This window comes from Lygodium microphyllum, chromosome 30, assembly GCF_053477565.2.
Source record: "Lygodium microphyllum isolate KBCC chromosome 30, Lygodium_microphyllum_v1.1.10, whole genome shotgun sequence".
NCBI classification, from domain to species: domain Eukaryota; kingdom Viridiplantae; phylum Streptophyta; class Polypodiopsida; order Schizaeales; family Lygodiaceae; genus Lygodium; species Lygodium microphyllum.
Genome location: NC_141164.1, coordinates 117,872,860 through 117,890,887, shown reverse-complemented (window position 1 = coordinate 117,890,887; position 18,028 = coordinate 117,872,860). Strand labels below are relative to the sequence as shown.

The following is an 18,028-nucleotide window of genomic DNA, read 5'->3' as shown; positions in this document are numbered from 1 at the left end:
CTTGTTTCAAGATGTCATAATGTTCATCTCAAATGTACTAGTCAAACAATTCAATGCAAACATTTGCTTAAATTATACCCGTGTTGACAGTGCTCTACCTTGCATTAAGAGTATGAATCACCATTGCAATACATTCGGCTTCAAAAAAGTGGTTGCCTTCCGAATCTTTAAGGATTCAGTGAAGTTTCCTCCCAAATAGGTTGCATTAAATAGCTAAATAAATGTCTAAGCTTTCAGCCTATCTTGTGCACAGATAAAGGACTCAAACATCGCTCCTTTTCCACTCTTATCATAGTCTTTTGCTACCCCTTTGGAAGGCGAGTTGTCATACATTGGTTGCTGCAAAAAGGGTGCATTTGTTGTATTCGCATCATGACCAACACCAAAAGAAACATTTCCATGGCCAACACTCAATCCTTGAGCCCCATAAGCACTAGGGGGTGCAATTGCATTACTATATATGCCACTTTGTACCCCAGGCATCATGCTAATGCTACCATACATGGAGTTATACATATTATCAGTTATACCTGGATACATTGGGCATTGCACACCATGCATTGGTTGCTGCATACTATAAGAAGTTGTGCCATACATCCTCGAAAGTTGTCCCTTGATCCACCATAGCATGAAAAATGGTGCCACCAGCAAAATACCCTGGCTGCCCCATCATTGCATGCATGTCTGGCTGTCCAAAACTCATCGGACTAACGCTACTGAGATGGTCTTGCATATGGATATCCAACCCCACTAGTACCATGTGCTTTTGCTCATCCCCAACCTTTGGTGCATCTTTAGGCTACAGTGGCTGTCCTTCGGAAGCTTCTTGCTGCCCAAAGACCCTTGAAGTTGACATCTTCTTCTTATCCTTGCTGTCCTTTTTGGAAGAATTCAAAAATCTCTCAAACTATGGGCTTTGGCCAATTGAACAAAGATGTCAACTGCTGCCTTCAATCAAGCCTTGAACTAATTATCATATTCTCCATCTCCTTGTTGGTCATTTACATCTTGTGGCCTAGAAGGGCTCGCTTCTTGGTCATCAACCACATTTTCTCCTTGTTGCCCATATTGTAAGCATGTTCCAAGATTAGGCATAGCATTTTCTCCTTTGTTATGTGCATTTTCCAAATGAGATACCTCATCATTGCTTGACTACATCTCACTATAAGAAGACATGCTCCTTGTAAATGTTCAACTAAACACAATTTCAGCTCTTAGAGCAACACTTCTGTCCTTCAATCAGGTGCCTTGTGCCCACCAAGTCAAGGGATTTGATGGTATCCCGACAATGGAACCATGTAACCAGCCTTCCTCCTCTTAGAAGGTGGTAATAACCTGATTTAACAATAATTACAGTAAGTAAATAAATCACATAAACTAAAATGCACACTTTACCACTTTATTCTTGGACAATGGACAAAAAAGCCTATTGGCCCCAAATGTGGTGCCCCTTGCGGTATTTCTTTATCTTCAATTGCAAATGGATGTCATCATTATTCAGCTTGGTCCAGTGGCCTCACTAACGCCTCGAGCTGCATGCAGGGGCTGACCAGTCCTCATTGTATTCAACTTTCATCTTTGTTTAGTGCAGATCATTCTTCTCTTCCTGCTTTCTTTTCTTTTCTCTCTGTGTTCATGATGCTCTTCTATTGTGCACTCTCACAAGAACTACCAAAATATCAACACAATGATTACCAGCTACAATGCCAAGAGTCTCCTTTTCTCCAAGGATGCAAGCTGATGTGATATAACAACTAAGAGTAGAGTGGAGAATATATAGGAACCTCAAGACAAGCCCCTAGACAAGTTGAGTGAGCCAAAAGAACCACTGAGCTGCCTCTAAATGGCACCCAACTAAAGGCTAAATAAGTGCATAAAATCCATGATATGTACCAAACTAACTATAAAGGAGCAGACACACTGCCATTCCACACGTTTGGCTCATCAATTGAGAGTGCACAAGTCAAAATAAATAAAAGCCCCTTGTCTTCCTGACCATGTACATGCTACAGATACTGAAAAGCAATGCATGTTCTTTGCAATCCAAAGTTAGAAGCACAAGGTAAATAAATTTCTTATACACACTGAGAATATTATTACATTGTTCCAGTTAGCTCAAAATCAGTTGGTCGAATCAGAAGAAGAAAGAAACCTACGCCAACTTCAGGATCTTCAAGTTCAAGATCCCTGCATAAAGACCTCGCAAACTCTTCTGGATTGCTGTCAAAATTTCCAACGTCCTGAGAAGCCAAGCAAACAAAACAAGAATGAATTGGCCTGTAAACAAAAGCCCTCAAAGACTACATCTAGATCAGCCACCATAATAAGGCCCTTTCAATACATTAAAAGAGAGACTATGGTCTCTATTCTTTTTATCTTGGTTGCTGAACGTGCATGCATATCAAAATGGCGCAGTTTTTCTAAAACCATGTACTTTGTAGAAAAATGTAACAAGCTGAACTCAACTTGGATAATAAGTGGAAAGAAAAGTAACCAAGTGCTTTAGCAAGCAACTTAAGAGAAAGTAAATAGTTAAAAGAATCTGTCCTTTCAAACATACTTCAAGAATTATCTGTCCGATATAAGTTTTCATGTATCAAAAGATGCCATGTGAGACATAGAGAAGCCCAAGGAAGCCAAAATGATTTGCAGACAGTAGATACATACCTTATTCTTCCTTAATCAAGTGTTTCTAGCCATTTCTCAAAAAGAGGTTGCTGGAGCAGAAGTTTGATGTGGTGCTATCACTAAAGCTGGGATAGTCAAAAGAGTGCCAGGGTGGGGTGGAGGAAGCTGTTGCCCAATGGGAAGAAGCAGATGAGGATGGCATGTTGAAGGGGCAGCACTGAAGCAAAGTTGTCTTGGAGTGAAATGCAGGAGAAGTAAGATGGGTTATTTGAGCAAGCTCCATTGCCAGAGTGAAGGTGGTGGGATATTTGGAGATGGATCTGTAAGAACTACAGCTGAAGATGATGCTACTATAGTAAAACTAGGAGGCATTGAAGGTGCAATCAAAGCCAAGTTAACTGAAGTAGCTAGAACTGGGAAGAATGACAAGGAGAGAGAAGTTGATGAAGCCATGTGGGAAATGCAGTATTGCCACTGTTGTTGGAGAAAGTAGTGGGGCACAACAAGATAGAAGTCATGGTTTTTGTGAGTCAATTTTCCTTTTCATTCTCTTTAAAGAGAGGGATTCAATACAAAGTATCCAAAGCAAGTGGTGAGAGATAAGGGTGTTGCTGGCACAAGAGGTGAGGTATTGCTTCAGCAATGATAGTGTTGTTGGAGGAAAGGCAACGTTTAGGTATTGCTCTAGCAAGGGGCAAGTATTAGGTGGGGTCTTGCTGGAGAAGGGACAAGTATTGACCGAGCAAAGGGATAGTCAAAACTATCACTCCAGCAAACTTAAAAGGGAAAGGTAGGATGTTGACACAAACCTTGATATGCACACTTCTCATGGGTGTTGTTAGAGAAGGCACAAGTATTGATAGAGCAAAGCAAACTTCAAAGGCAAAGGTAGAATGTTGACATGAACCTCGATAGTGCACAGTTCTCATGACCAAGCACTTCAAGCCAGTGCACGCAGCTTTCAATCCAGCTACAAAAACCACTTCTTGGAAACCAACTAGAACTCACATGTAAGTTGAACACAATCTTGAGATTTTGTCTAGTTACCCTTGAGTTGTTGATGGTCACGGTTATTTGAACCAAGAGCCCAACACTAACTTGTCATGTTGGTCATCTTTGGGTCAATGTAATTTTGGACCCGTGCATCTATTTGTGCCTTGGGCACAATTCATGCCACTTTTGGTCATGCGTCTATATTAGGCCAGCCTACCAGCTGGGCAACTTCACTTCTTGAACCACATCTTCTCCCATCTTTAGTCTTCACCATTCCAAGTGCCCTCACTAGAATCACATACTATAACATGTGTAGGGGCTTTTCTTTGTGTCAACCTCATCATCATCAATGTTGTTCTCACATTGCCTTCATAGTTGCTCTTTCGCTTTTCATCATTTGTTTCACAAGTTTGTGGTGCTTCCTTCAGGGCCATCCAATGCACCACTTTACTTTTCTAGGCTCGTGGTTTGATATTGAAACCTCTCCTTTGGCATTATTATTGTTTTCTTGGATGAAGTGTAAATTCGACATGATGGAGTGATGATGCACATGTCCTTGGGATAGATAGTCTTCTATAGCAAGTTCATGGAGCACTATGCACAAGTGACATTGTCTCTTACACATGCCACAAGGTCGAGTTCCAATGGACATGACATGGGAGATGGATTGAGCCTTCTGGAGTTGATAGCTATCTATACTTCAAATCATGTTTTGATGTTGCCAGATCTCAATGAACCTATTGTGGTAATTTGTAATATCAACAGTCGAAGTATTGGAGCAATTTTGCAACAATGAGGCCATAATGTGGCTCATGATAGTAGAAAACTCAAGTATATTCTTGTTTAGTCATAGCAAAATATGACTCCTTGACAATCGTGGTGGTGAAAGCTTGTCTCCATTCAATTTCAAAATGCAATATGTGCCTGGGAGTTGGTTACTTTAGTGGAGTTAGATTTCTTCACTCCTAAAAGGAGCTCTACGAAACCAATCCAGATTTTGGTCCAAAGATGTAGAAGTACCAATAGGGTCTTTGTTCTAAATATGTGATGAAGAATGTTTGGATTTATTTTTATGACAAACTTGTCCTATTGCTGCAGGATCTTAAAAGGCCACTAGGAGGTGCACAATACACCTACTAAGGGACATCATGGAGAAGATCTCACTCTTGAGAAGCTTTCACAACTTTTCTTTTGGCCACAAATCAAGCAAGACATTCGAGCTCTTGGCACTCATTGTAGATCCCACTTCTAGAGGTTCAATACTTGTGGTAATACTTGGTACAATTGGCTTGTTAGCATTTCCCTTTGGGGCATATGCTATTACAATCGTGTGGTGACAAGGTGACGCTTGCCCCTAAAAGATTTGGCCACACTTTATTTGAGTTGAATGGCTCACTCTCTTGAGTCAACTGCCACTTTTTGATTTAGAGTTGTGGATCTCTTGGATATGTATTACTTTCAAAATAGAAAAAAGGAGTCCTTGATTTAACGAGAAAAATTACCCATACTTCACTTAAGCAGCCCACTTTTGAGTTGAGTTGTGGATCTATTATTTGGATACATATTACCTTCAAATAGGAAAAAGGTGTCCTTGATTTTAAAGGGAAAAATAAAAGTTAAGGAGATACCAAAAGATCCTTGTATCTATTTCACACTTCACTTTCCGAGTTAAAGGTACACTTAATTTCTTATCTTTATGCTTTTATTAAGAATGTGTTTTTTGCATTCAGTTGAGCCTTCAAGAGGCTAATATCATTCTCAAGGTTGCCAATTGAACTACTAAGACTAAAAAAGAGATGGTTATCTTACCAAGGGACCCAAAGGGTCACCCAAAAGAGGCCAAGGCATCGGACAAAGGGTGCTTGTTGGCTACCCAATGGTCTGCCAAGACCTACAAAGGCGGTGGGACAACTTTGCACTTTTTCTTCCCTTTTTTCCTTCGAGTAATGATTTGCACCCTATTATGCAACTTTGCCCCAACGAAGTATGAGAAGGGGTGATCACATCCAACACAACATAAAAATAGAGGAGCTATCCCAACCACGCATGATTGTCAGTGAAGAGGAAAAATATAGGGGATATATGTAAAAGCTGATAAGAGAAACTACCCGAGGAGACTATCATATAAGCTGCCATGAATATGGTGAATCCAAAGTCGACTACTCCTTGGCTAAAAAGAATAAATGTGCACAAATGCATGTTTGCAAAAACAAAATGGTATGGGATAATGCAAGGGCAATGCAAGAGATCCTACTCATGCAAAATGCTATACAATGGTGACACTTGGAGAGTGCCCTCACACAGGGATTGCTCACTTGCCCAAGCACCCTTTTACAATCATGATCATCCTAAAGAAGTTGAGTAAGCGAAGAAGCTCATCGGATTCTAGGTGACTAGCAATGCAACCATAGTTGAAGCCATGTAAGCAAAGAAGCTCATTGACTTCCAAGCGACTATCGATAAGACCATAGTTTTTTCCACTTATTTCCATATGCAAGACGCACAAGAGTATGCTTTGGAGTATGATTCAAACCCCTAAGACTGAATCATATATGACCCTTACCTTATTTATTTAAAAAACTATGATATACGCATTTTCTAAAGAGTTAAAAAATCTTAAACTTCAAGTTTTAGCTTTCAAACTTCATTGCCCTTCCATGAGACATGCTTTTGCAAAAGCAACATATTGTCTTACATCTGAGACCCCAATTTTTCAACCTCACAATGATCAAGTATGTTTGTCCTTTTTCATACATGTATTAAATTATTTATTTGCCATGTTTGGTTCAATCAACTATACAAGTATGATTCCCATTATGAATGCAACTAGAACCACTCTCCTAGATCCCAATCCACCTCATCCAAGGGCTTGCCCTTCTAGATCCAAAGTCCCCACTCTTGGATGTTTGATCATGCTAGTGTGTGGATCCAATCGCCACAACTTCCTTTGGAGACCTATGACTCTAATCCTCCTCCAAGGGAACAAGTGGGGCCAACCCATTAGATATGTGTGGCTCCCTAAGCTACATCCTATTACGATCTCAAAATTATGGATTCCAAATGACTAGCTAGCTGTTTGTCAATCTCCTCTTGGAAAACTTAGGCTCTTTGCTCTAGGACCTTCGCAGACTCCGCAAACTCATAAGAAGGTGTCTAGGTAGTGTGGTTGGTGATGTGGTAAAGAACCACCTCAAAGACAGCCTCCAATCCCTCCTAGGTGGGGTCAGCATTCTTGGTTACCCTCTTGGAGGAGGAATTTCCACATCTAGCCAACAAGAGGCTACATACCAGGCCATCACCATTAGGACCTCTTGAGCACTAGAGCTCTACCAACAAGAGAGAGGCGAGTCGTGATCCAATAGAGCAACTTCTGTTGGATGGAGTTTAACACTTGGGGGGGAAAAAGAAAAGGGGGTCACTCCAACCTTGTGCAAGCTGAGAGAAAGAAAGAAAGAAGGTTATATTAACATCTACAAAAGGCCAAGTTGGCCTATGAGACCAAAAGGTTACATACAAAATGTCTGGAAAGTTTTCCAAGTCCCAGTAAAGCTACTATCTGGTGTTATGGTGAACTAGATGAGTAGGTACAAAATGGTATACAGACTCGATACAATCTAGATGCACTTCAAGTGCAGTGTGGAACTGCTCATGAAGCGTGGTCATCTTAAGATGTCCCGCATGGGCCTGTCTAGCATGGAGAGGCTAAAGCGACGGGATATGGTTTCCCGATGGCGCTGTAGTATCCGTTGTATCTGTAGGTGATGTCTCCTGTGGGGGCATAGGCCTGCTGGGTTTGGGCAACGAGCTCTACCTCTCTCTGTAGCTCTATCCAAGGTGACTCCTCGGGGTGGGGCCGTTGGTCGGTTGGCTGCAGTCCTCGTTGTAAAGGGGGTGCCCGTGGGTCTGTAGAACTCTTGGAGGGTGCATCCCAGATCCATAGAAGGTCTCGTCCCTATGTCGGCACAGCTCCAAGAGAAAGAGCCCGAGGCATTTCTGGTCGAGGAAGTCTGGTATTTGGGAGAGTGGTCCGAATTCCTCCTTGAAGAGACAATGGAAGCAACCTCTGATCTCGTAGTACACCGGGCATCTAGATATGTAATGTTCTTCTGTCTCTGGCTCCAACTGGCAAAGTTGGTAGATCCTATCCTCTAGTGGGAGAGAGGCCGCTCCGTATCTCCTGTCTCGATTCGTAGCTGGTGTGACGACGTACGGAGTTGCTCGATGGCACTTCGGACCCCATGGGACAGGTGTACATCCATGTATCTCCGGCGTATAATGAAACTGTCAGGTGTGAGGCGTAGGAGGTGCTTTCGGTAAAAGGCCATCTTCTTCCCCAGATCCTCGATCGGTAACATCCATGTCTTGGTTGTGTGTAGCTGAATAATATTCGCCTTGATGACGCGGTTCAACTCCTCCCGGCTAATCTTCAGATGTGGGCAGTCCAGACTATATTGCACGGGTGGGAGGTGGTCCATGTGTAGCCATGCAAATGCAGCCAGGCCTGAGTACGGGCGTACCAGCATTCAATGTCCCCTTGCGATGCGAGTTGTTTAGATGATTCTAATGGGAGGCGGGAGTATCTGTGTCGCAGTAGGCTCGAAAGCCTGTATAGGAAGATCAGAGAGCGGGGGAGGTGACAGCAGTTTAAGGGTTGTTTCAACCAAGCAATATCATATTCGGCATGTTCCATCAATGGAGGCAGCTTTCATGGCTGTCTAGACAGAGCATCAGCTAATGTCTTCCATTTTCTCACGATAGAAGTCTAAATTACCTACTACATCAGCCACACAATGTAACCAGTCTTCCTTCCATGGATGGGTGGTAAATCCCTCATTACGACTTAATTACAGCAACAAACAATTAATGCAAATCTGAAAATACAAATTTACCTACTGATGTTGGACAATGCACACCCAATTGGCCCCAAAATTGGCGTCCCTTTCAGTATTTCTTTAGCTTTATCGAAGAATAAGTTTATTTACAATGGGATTCTCCCAATCCCTTTCGGTGTTCCAACTCCCCTTACTGTTCAAAATCACCACCAAGTCTTTAATTTGATTTGCCTCTTAATTCGGATAATCAATTGGCCTTCACCCGCTTTGATGGAGATGGAAAATGCCCCAAATTCAATTATTTACTAGTCCCTCCACTTGAATAGGCTACCTCCACTTGAATAGGCTAAAAATAGCTTCAACCATGTTGAATCCAAGTCTTGGAGCTTCCAAATTCTGGCACGCTTCTCGATATTACAACTTTTGCTTTTTAACCCCAATTGCGCCTCACATGTGCAACATTTACTTAATCATGTGATTAAGAATTAATCCACATGTTAAGTGAGGTTTCAAAAATACATGTCCTCATGACACACAACCTTGTGTTTTGTTGTTTGCAAGGTCTGTGATGCTGCCGTGTCTATTAAGAAATACCCTAACACAGAAACATAAACAGAAACCGTACGACAAAGCACAGACCGATAAAAGAACATAGTTAGGGTTAGGGTAACTCAGAGACGATGAACACAGTGAATAAATGAAGTGATATAACTACTAAATAATACGATACTCATGCAGCAAACACACTATGCAGAGAATGAATGCTGAACCTCGAACTCCTGTATTTCAAGGATCAAGGCAGGGGTAATGAGCTGAAGAGTGTGTCGTACTCTGAACGGATCCCGAATCGCAGCAACAAAAACGAGATTAAAGGAAGAGTGGAGAGCTGGCTGCCAATTTATAGAAAATTAGGATTCTAAATCCTCTCCCACTTAACTCTCTCGATCCGCTCCCCATTTTAGGATTTTGGCTTAAAATGAGCCTAAAATAAGCATGTTTTGGGACTGTTTAAATGACTAAGTGCATTTCTTAGCACAATACCCCCTCTCAGACCCAAAATAGGGCTAGAAAAGTAGGCCAACCTAAATTTTGAGTTACCCCAAGGCGTCCCATCCCAAAGTAGCCAGGGCATCGGACAAAGGGTGCGCGACAGCTGCCCAGTGGCCTACCAAGACTACAGAGGCCATGGTTATCTTACCAAGGGAGCCCAAGTAATCACCCCAGAGAGGCGAGAGCATCAGACCAAGGGTGTACGTCGGTTGCCCAAGGGCCTACCAAGTCCTACAAAGGTGGATGGATACAACAATGGACCGTGTGTGTTGTGTTTTAGTTTTTTCTTTTCTTTTTTTTTGGAAAAGTGTTTGAAAATACATAAGGAATATAGGGAAAGTGACCGATTAAGTGACAGAAAAGGATAAAGAGAGTTTTAAACCCAAGTCATTCACAAAACTAGCAAGCCAATCCCTCACACTAACTAGGATAAGTGCCTAAGGATTATAAATGTGTGTGTGTGTGCCAATCATGTGGTGAATATATATAGAGGCAAAAAATATTATGGTGGGCTTAGCAAGACAAGCAAGGGTAGGGAAACTGCCTTTTAGGAGAACTGCCATGTATTATGCCACGAATATGATGAATCCTAGAGTCAACCACTCCAAAAGACCGAAGAGGGATAAATCCACACAGATGCATGTTTATATGAACAGAATGCTAATGCATGGGGTAATGCAAAGGGAGATGCAAGATGACATGCTCATGCAATATGCTATGCAACGGTGCCACTTCGACAGTGCCCTCACAGGGGAATTCTTCAATTGTCCAAGTGTCTTTTTACAATCAGGTCATCCTGACAGTACGGATGAAGTTATTAATATCCATAATACAATACAAAAGAATAAATGAATGTAATGTCTAAAAAATGTAAGCATCATCACTGTCACTATCAAGAGTAGAAGCCGTCCCCTCTCAAACTGGAAGGGAAAGCAAGAGGGAAGCACCCTCTCCCCGTCAAGCTGAAGAAGTAGGGGAGGGTGTACCCGAGCCGATCCTGGGTAGCAAGTACTGAAGAACCGGCCGGTTGACCACTTTGGTTAAAATGTCTACAAAATTATCTAATGAAGGCACAAACTCTAGGCGAATAGTGCCTAGCTCAACCTGCTCTCTGAAAAAGTGAAAGTAGACTCCCACATGCCGTGTCCGAGGTGTGATGATCGCATTGCCTACAAGGGCAATGGCACTCTGGTTGTCACAGTAGACAACTGTGAGAGAGTCACATGATAAATGAAGTGCCGACAGTAGACTCCTCAGATAGATGGCCTCGGTGGTGCCATCAAAGAGAGCCCAGTACTCAATCTCGGTCGTGGAAGCCACCACCGTCTCCTGCTTACGGCTGGACCAAGAAATAGGAGTTGTGCCCAAGTAAAGAGGTAGTCGCCATGGAAACGCCGGATGTCAGGATCTCCTGCCCAATCAAAATCAGTGTACCCCTACAAACATAAATCAAAACCATATGTCAGGCCATAAGAAAAAGTACACCGCAAATAACACAACACACGAAGACATGCAGTCCAATGTGACATCCTAGATGCCGTGAAATATTGACTGAGTATGCTAACTGAGTAAGCTAAATCTGGCCTAGTGTGAATTAACCAAAAAAGTTTTCCTACAACAAAGCAATAAGTATGGTCATCGAAGAGTTGTCCTAGGGTATTCTTCGACAAGTAGACAATAGGATCAAGAGACGTGGCCACTGGCCGTGTCTGATCCGTAGTGTATTGGTCCACGATCTGAAGTGCATACTTCTGTTGTGATACAAAAATGCAGCCCCTAGAACCAACTACCTCCGTCCCAAAAAATAGGACAACAAACCAAGGTCTGTCATTTCAAATGTAGCTTAAAGCTTCGCCTTAATTTCTACTATGGCAGCAGAATCTGAACCTGCGATGAGTAAGTCATCAACGTATAGCAGGATATAGCTAACCCCCTCTGCAGTAGATCGAACATATAAGTTCGGGTCATAAGGGGTAGAATGGTATCCATGAGTCTGTAAGAACTCATCCATCCTATGGAACCAAGACCGCGGCGCTTGCTTTAGCCCATAAAGAGCTTTATTCAAGCGGAATACCTTATTCCTCGGGTTGCCAGAAGGAAAGCCCAGTGGCTGCTCCACATAGACCTCCTCCTCGAGAAAACCATTTAGGAAGGCACTCTTGACATCCATCTAATGTATCGGCCAACCGTAGTGAGCGGCTAGCACGAGTAGCAACAGAAAGGAAGTCAGCCATGCAGTAGGGGCAAAGGTCTCTTCATAATCAATGTTATACTTTTGTCGAAACCCTTGCACTACAAGGCGAGCCTTGTACTTGTCTAAAGTCCCATCAGCTTTTAGCTTAGTCCTAAAAATCCGCTTTGTCCCGATGACTTTCTTGTGGCTCGAACGATCTTCCAATGTCCAAGTCGCATTTTGTTCAATACTCTCAAGCTCCTTCTCCATGGCCACTCGCCATTGAGGGTGCTGAAGAGCCTCCTGCCATGTATCTGGCTTAAAATGCGGTATTGAATCAACAGTAAACAGCGACGCAAATGATGCCTGAGGAGCAAGTTTGGCAGATATTCTAGGTTCCTCCGTAGTGAAATCTAGTGGTAGGATCCCCGAATCCCGCAAGGTCTGCTAGTACCAGCGAAGTAACGGGTCTCGCAAAGGGAGCCTAGAAACTAAAGAATTTGCAGAAAGATCAAGAGCGGCCAGGCTCAGTAGGCACGATCTCCGATGGTGTGGAAGAAGGAATCGAATCGGAATCCAATGTAGAAGATTGCACAATATCCCTCTCGTCAAAGACAACATCCCGCCTAACGATCACCTTGTTTGTCCGAGAATCAAACAAACGATAGTCTTTCACCTCAGAGAAATATCCCATAAAAATAAGATCAGTTCGGAGAGTGAACTTTCCTATCTCGTCGTCAGGCGCGTGTGTATACGCACGACACCCAAAGACTCTGAAGTGGGAAATAACAGGCCGAGAGCCAAAGAATGTCTCATATGGGGTCTTCTGAGGAAGAGCCGCAGTCGGGCACTAGTTAAGGATGTATACCGAAGTGTTAACAATCTCGATCCAAAGGCGCTCAAGAAGCTTTGCTGAGAACAGCATAGAGCGTGCCATTTCCATGACTGTCCGGTTCCTACGCTCTACAACTCCATTCTGAGAAGGGAAGTTGGTAGAGGTGAGTTGCCGAGAAATGCCATGCTACTGTAGAAACTCGGAGAACTCATGGGAGATTAACTCACCACCACTATCACTCCTCATGCAATCGACACGACGACCAGTCTGATTATGAACTAGCAGTACCCAAGCAGAAAAGTATGTGAAAGTATCGGATTTATGCTTAAGGAAGTACACCCACAAGTATCTAGAATGATCATCCACTATCAAAAAGAAGTACAGTGCGCCATTCAAGGCAGCAATGGATGTCGGCCCACAAAGATCAACATGAATCAATCTAAGAGGCGCCTCAACTCTATGAGAGGACTGCTAAGGAAATGGGTACGGTGCTGCTTCCCGAGCTGACAAGCTTTACAGACATCTCGAGCGAGCTTCAGGCGTGGAAGGCCCTCAACCAACTCACGGCGTAACAACTCATAAAGTGAGTCATAACCAAGATGCCCTAAGAAAAAATGCCAAAGACACTCATTGTTCGTAGGCTCCCGAGAGATGGCTAAGGCCTAGAAGCTATTGAACACAGAGCCCTCGGCTGTCGGCTCGGTCGAAAAGTGTGACATGTGGCATAGACCATCAGAAAGTGTCGGCTCGGTCAGAGAGTCAAGCATCTCGACTGTGGTCGCTGTAAAGAAAAACGCTCACCCCAACCGACAAAGCTACTGAACAAATAACAAGTTCACCCCAAGCTGAGGGACATGATATACGTTGTCCCAGCGTAGCCAGATCCGGACCCTTATCAGTGGCAAAACTGGCGCAACCTTGTGCCTGAATCTTGACCGAGGAGTTGTTTCCTACGTGGATCCGCCCGACTGCAAGGGCTCAGGTACGAAAGATGTCCTCAATAGAAGTCATGTGACGTGTAGCTCCACTGTCCACAATCCAAACAGGAGCTGAAGTGCTTGGCTGTGTCGAGTGGGCCTCTGCGGTAACCTCGTCGGGAGGCAACTCACAGATATGGACGAGACTCGCATCTGATGTCTCTATGGAGACAATGTGGGCCTCTGCGGACCACTCAAACAAGCGTCTGGAGTTGATAACGTTGTCAACTGAGATGGCTGTCCGGTGACAGTGTGAGTCTGACCTTTAAACTGTCCCTTACCATCACCCTGCCTCCCCTGCAAGGGGTTGCTTGACTGAGAAGCGGGGGTCTGAGACTTTGGTTTTGGTGCTGTGCCTCTTGCTTTTGATCGATACTCGTCGTCAAAATGACCAGCCTTTTGACAATGTTGACAATATCTATTCTTTTTAGGTACATTCTATCACCTAGGTTTAAGAGATTGGGATGTTCCTTGTGATTCCCCAGATTGATTTTGCTTTTGATTTTGATTTTGAGTGAAGGTTTGGTTTTGTTTTCCCTTCCCTTATTGCCCTTTCTAAGAATGAGTAACAAGAGCCCCCTCTGAAGAGAAATTCATATGAAACTGATCAAACAACCGTGCGTAACACAACAGTTGACACTCAAATTCATAGAATGTAGGCATGATATGTTTTGAAATTATGCCTTCCACAAAATTGAAGTATTTCCTAGGGAGTTTGTTTAGGAACAATGTGACCTGATCGTCAGAGGACTTAGGAGTCCCCATAGTGGAGAATTCAGTGAGGAGATGTTGAAACTCAGTCAACTTGACTTTCAAGTCATCCCGGTTAGTGATTTTGAAAAGCTGAAACTTATGGTCAAGATTAATACGATGGGTCCTATCCCGAGCTGAATCGCGGTCAATCAAGTGTGCCCATCGCTCTGACGCTAAGTCAAAATGCTAAAGCTGAGAATGAAACTCAGGCATTAAGCCCTACATCAACTCGACAATAGCGGAGGCATTCCTAGCCTTCCATGAGCGGACAACCTCGTATGGAATAAGTGTGGGATCGGGTTGGGGTTCCAAACCCTGCACAAGATCCAATAGGTTTTGGGAGTCAAGGACATGTCTCATCAAGTTCGACCAAGTAGTAAAGTTTGACCCGTTAAAACGAGTCTTGTCAATAGAACCATGAGGTGTCGAGTAGATAGAGTAAGATGGATGTGAGGGATAAGATTGTGAAGGGTAAGATGGTGGAGGTGGATGTGTCTGATAAGAAGAAGGAGGAGGGGGAAAAGATGGGTAGGCAGAAGTAGGTTGTGAGTGTCTAATGAGTGCCGATTGAGACAGAGACACTGGAACATGAATGTTTCCATAAGGTGCCGGTGTATGTGAAGGCACTGAGACACGGAAGCCCTATCTAAAGTGATGCTGGGGCACAACAGTATGACCAAAAGGTCCACTAGGAAAAGCCATGTAGGCAAACTTTGGAGTCAACTGATCCACACTCCGAAGAGACGGGAGGGGGATACCCAAGCTGCACTGATCCCGAAAGTGTGTGTGAAAAAGGTGGAACATCACCCGGCAGAGGTAAGGATGAGATCCTAAAGGATATATCTATGTTTCCATAACCCCTCGGTGTGATGTGCGGTGCGACATAAGGTGTCTGAAATGGAAAAGTGAATGATATGAATGAAAGTGGAGAAGTAGCGGATGAATGTTGTGGGATGGTTGGGTTTTAAAAATGAGGTGTATGAGGTACAGATGCATTTTGTTCATTTTTATCATCTAATGATTGAAAATGAAAATGTGAAGATGATGATGTACCATGCAATGAAGAAAAAGAAACACCAACTTTATTCTGATTTTGTCAAGTAGACTGAAAAGAAGGAAGGTTAGAAGAAAAGGTACCTGGTTTTTTCTTATAATCTCCACAACATGTGTTAACATATAAGAATTGGTCCTCGAGAGGACCTTTTCCGTAGTCAATAGACTGTACTCTTTCTTCCACGTGATCCTTACCAGAATATTGCAAAGCAGAAGAAGTAAAAGAAAAAGGCACAAAAGATGAATCTAGCGTACCTTGCATCGGAGTGGATGGAAGTGGATGAAATAAATAAACATACTTCAGGTCTTGTTTTCCAACAAGGGGGCCCATCCCTGATGGAGATCTCGACGGCCCTGCAACATCATCAGACTTACGCGCAAAATCTGAAGAGAGAAATTCATGCATACCTTCATTTAGGAGATTTTCTTGAAGAGCAATCCTTCGATCGAGCTCCTCAGTTTTCTTTCGTCTATAAGCTATGATTAGTTTATATTCTTCAGAGGTCAACTTGCCTAGCTGTTCTTCCACGTAATCAGAAGTGTCATCCACCATGTCAAAACTTTGTGGAGCAAGCTGATCAGCCCACTCTTGCTCGGTTCTTGGCATAGTTGGACTTGGAGACTGAATCGGTGTTGTTGTATTCGAAGTCATTTGAACCTACTGTTGTTCTTGCTTCTTGTGTGGAGCTTTCAGATCAAAGGCCTAGGTTTCTCAAGGAATACCAAGCTCTGATACCATGTTAAGAAATACCCTAACACAGAAACATAAACAGAAGCCGTACGACAAAGCATAGACTGATAAAAGAACACAGTTAGGGTTAGGGTAACTCAAAGACAATGAACACAGTGAATAAATGAAGTGATATAACTACTGAATAATACGATGCTCATACAGCAAACACACTATGCAATGAATGAATATTGAACCTTGAACTCCTGTACCTCAAGTATCAAGGCAAGGGTAATGAGCTGAAGAGTGTGTTGTACTCCGAACGAATCCCAAATCACAACAAGACAGCCTCCGAATGTCAAACATCAGCAAACGCAGTAGTGAGAAGCTCAATCTGATGAAAACAGCAGTGAGAAGAGAGAAAGACTAAAAATGTAGGCAACAGATGAAAGAAAGACTAAAAACGCAGGCAGGACAGCCTACAGGAGAGAGAAAGACTAAAAACGTAGGCAGCAGGTGAGAGAAAGACTAAAAACACAAGCAACATGGCCTGCAAGAGAGAGAAACTGAAAACCTAGGCAGGACAGCCTGCAAGAGAGAGAAAGACTGAAAACGTAGGCAGCACGACTGTGATAACGTGGCAGGCTGTACAGCAACAGGTTTGCATAGGAACAGCAATCATCTAACTGAAATCAGCTCCAAACTGCGTAAAGAGGACTGGAAATCAAGCGCCAACTGATGAAGACAGCAATGGACAGCTTCGGCTGAGATGTCCTCCACAAACAGGATGTGGGCAGCAAGCTGAAACACCTGAAATCTACAAAAACGAGATTAAAGGAAGAGTGGAGGGCTGGCTGCCAATTTATAGAAAATTAAGGTTTTAGATCCTCTCTCACTTAACTCTCTCGATCCGCTCCCCATTTTAGGGTTTTGACCAAAATAAGCCTAAAAATAAGCATGTTTTGGGACTGTTTAAGTGACTAAGTGCATTTCTTAGCACAACAGTATCATCATTGCTTTCCAACATCCAATTGCTTGTCTGTCTCACTAATCCAACATCCACTGATGCATTTGTAGCTACCAGACCCTCACGGAAGCTGCCTTGTTGAGTTTTGTGATCCACCAAAGTACAACACACTCTCCAACTCATACTCTCTACCCCACTCCTCTATCAAAAATGGATCCAGCAATGGAAGCATAAACAAGTATTGAACTAAACTGTTGAACACAAGATAGAAGAGAAAGAAAGGGAAAACATTGTAAAGAAGAAAACTCAAAAGAATGCTCAGGAAATGAAATCCATATATCAAACATGAGACAGTCGCATACAACAGTGAGTCACTAGCTGTGTGAGCATTGGCACCAACTCCTCTCTCAAACAAGAAGTCCACATGGTACTTAATGATAACCTAGGAGGAGCCCCAATATATAGGCATAAAATAGGTCGCAAATAAATCTTGATCGGCTTGCACTAATGCTGGCCGACTGGCAAACATGAATGCCAAAACTAGCATACAATGACCACAAGGGAAATGCCTAAAGTAAGTACAATGTGTCTAGCCCTAAATGGCATGCACAGACTCACACATGAGCTGGCAATACTGCTAACACCCTCTCTCAGATCATGGGTGATCTGATACAATGATACAAGGAGAAGGACTCATCAAAGTCCATACAACTTAGAACCACTAAAATAGAATCATGGATACCCAAGCAGTGGATGATCAAGCTACCACCGAGGTGCCTCAGAGAGAACCTCATGTCGATGTCAATCCTACTAGCTCCTGAAAATAGAAAATAACCATAGCATGTCTCTATGTCCATCATCAATGTCTCACAGTAGCAAACAAGACCATCTTGTCAGAAAAGCATGCAAACATATGTGACCATGAATTCCCGGCCTTTGGCCAAGAAACCGCCAAAGTGTCCCCTTATGTGAACACCAAACTAGGAGCAATCCCGCTTTCTATTAAATACCAGCCCATCATGAACCTGGATGTCAATCCCAACTCCAGGGTTTGAAATTGCTACACTTATGTCGATGCGTCAAGCACATCCCTCTCT

At 43.1% G+C, this 18,028-nt stretch overlaps 1 protein-coding gene across 3 annotated transcripts in view; it reads right to left on the bottom strand.

Annotated features, from left to right (window-relative positions):
* Positions 1 to 18,028, bottom strand: part of BSH (transcription regulatory protein SNF5, putative (BSH)) — a 65,325-nt gene that overhangs the window by 9,862 nt on the left and 37,435 nt on the right. For all 3 annotated transcript variants that reach the window (XR_015689653.1, XR_015689652.1, XM_087672333.1), the window contains exon 6: positions 2,157 to 2,240. Coding sequence is in view for 1 of the 3 variants with exons in the window: in XM_087672333.1 (XP_087528459.1) it covers positions 2,157 to 2,240 (84 nt within the window). In the remaining 2 variants the exon portion in view is untranslated. The remainder of the gene's footprint in view (positions 1 to 2,156; positions 2,241 to 18,028) is intronic.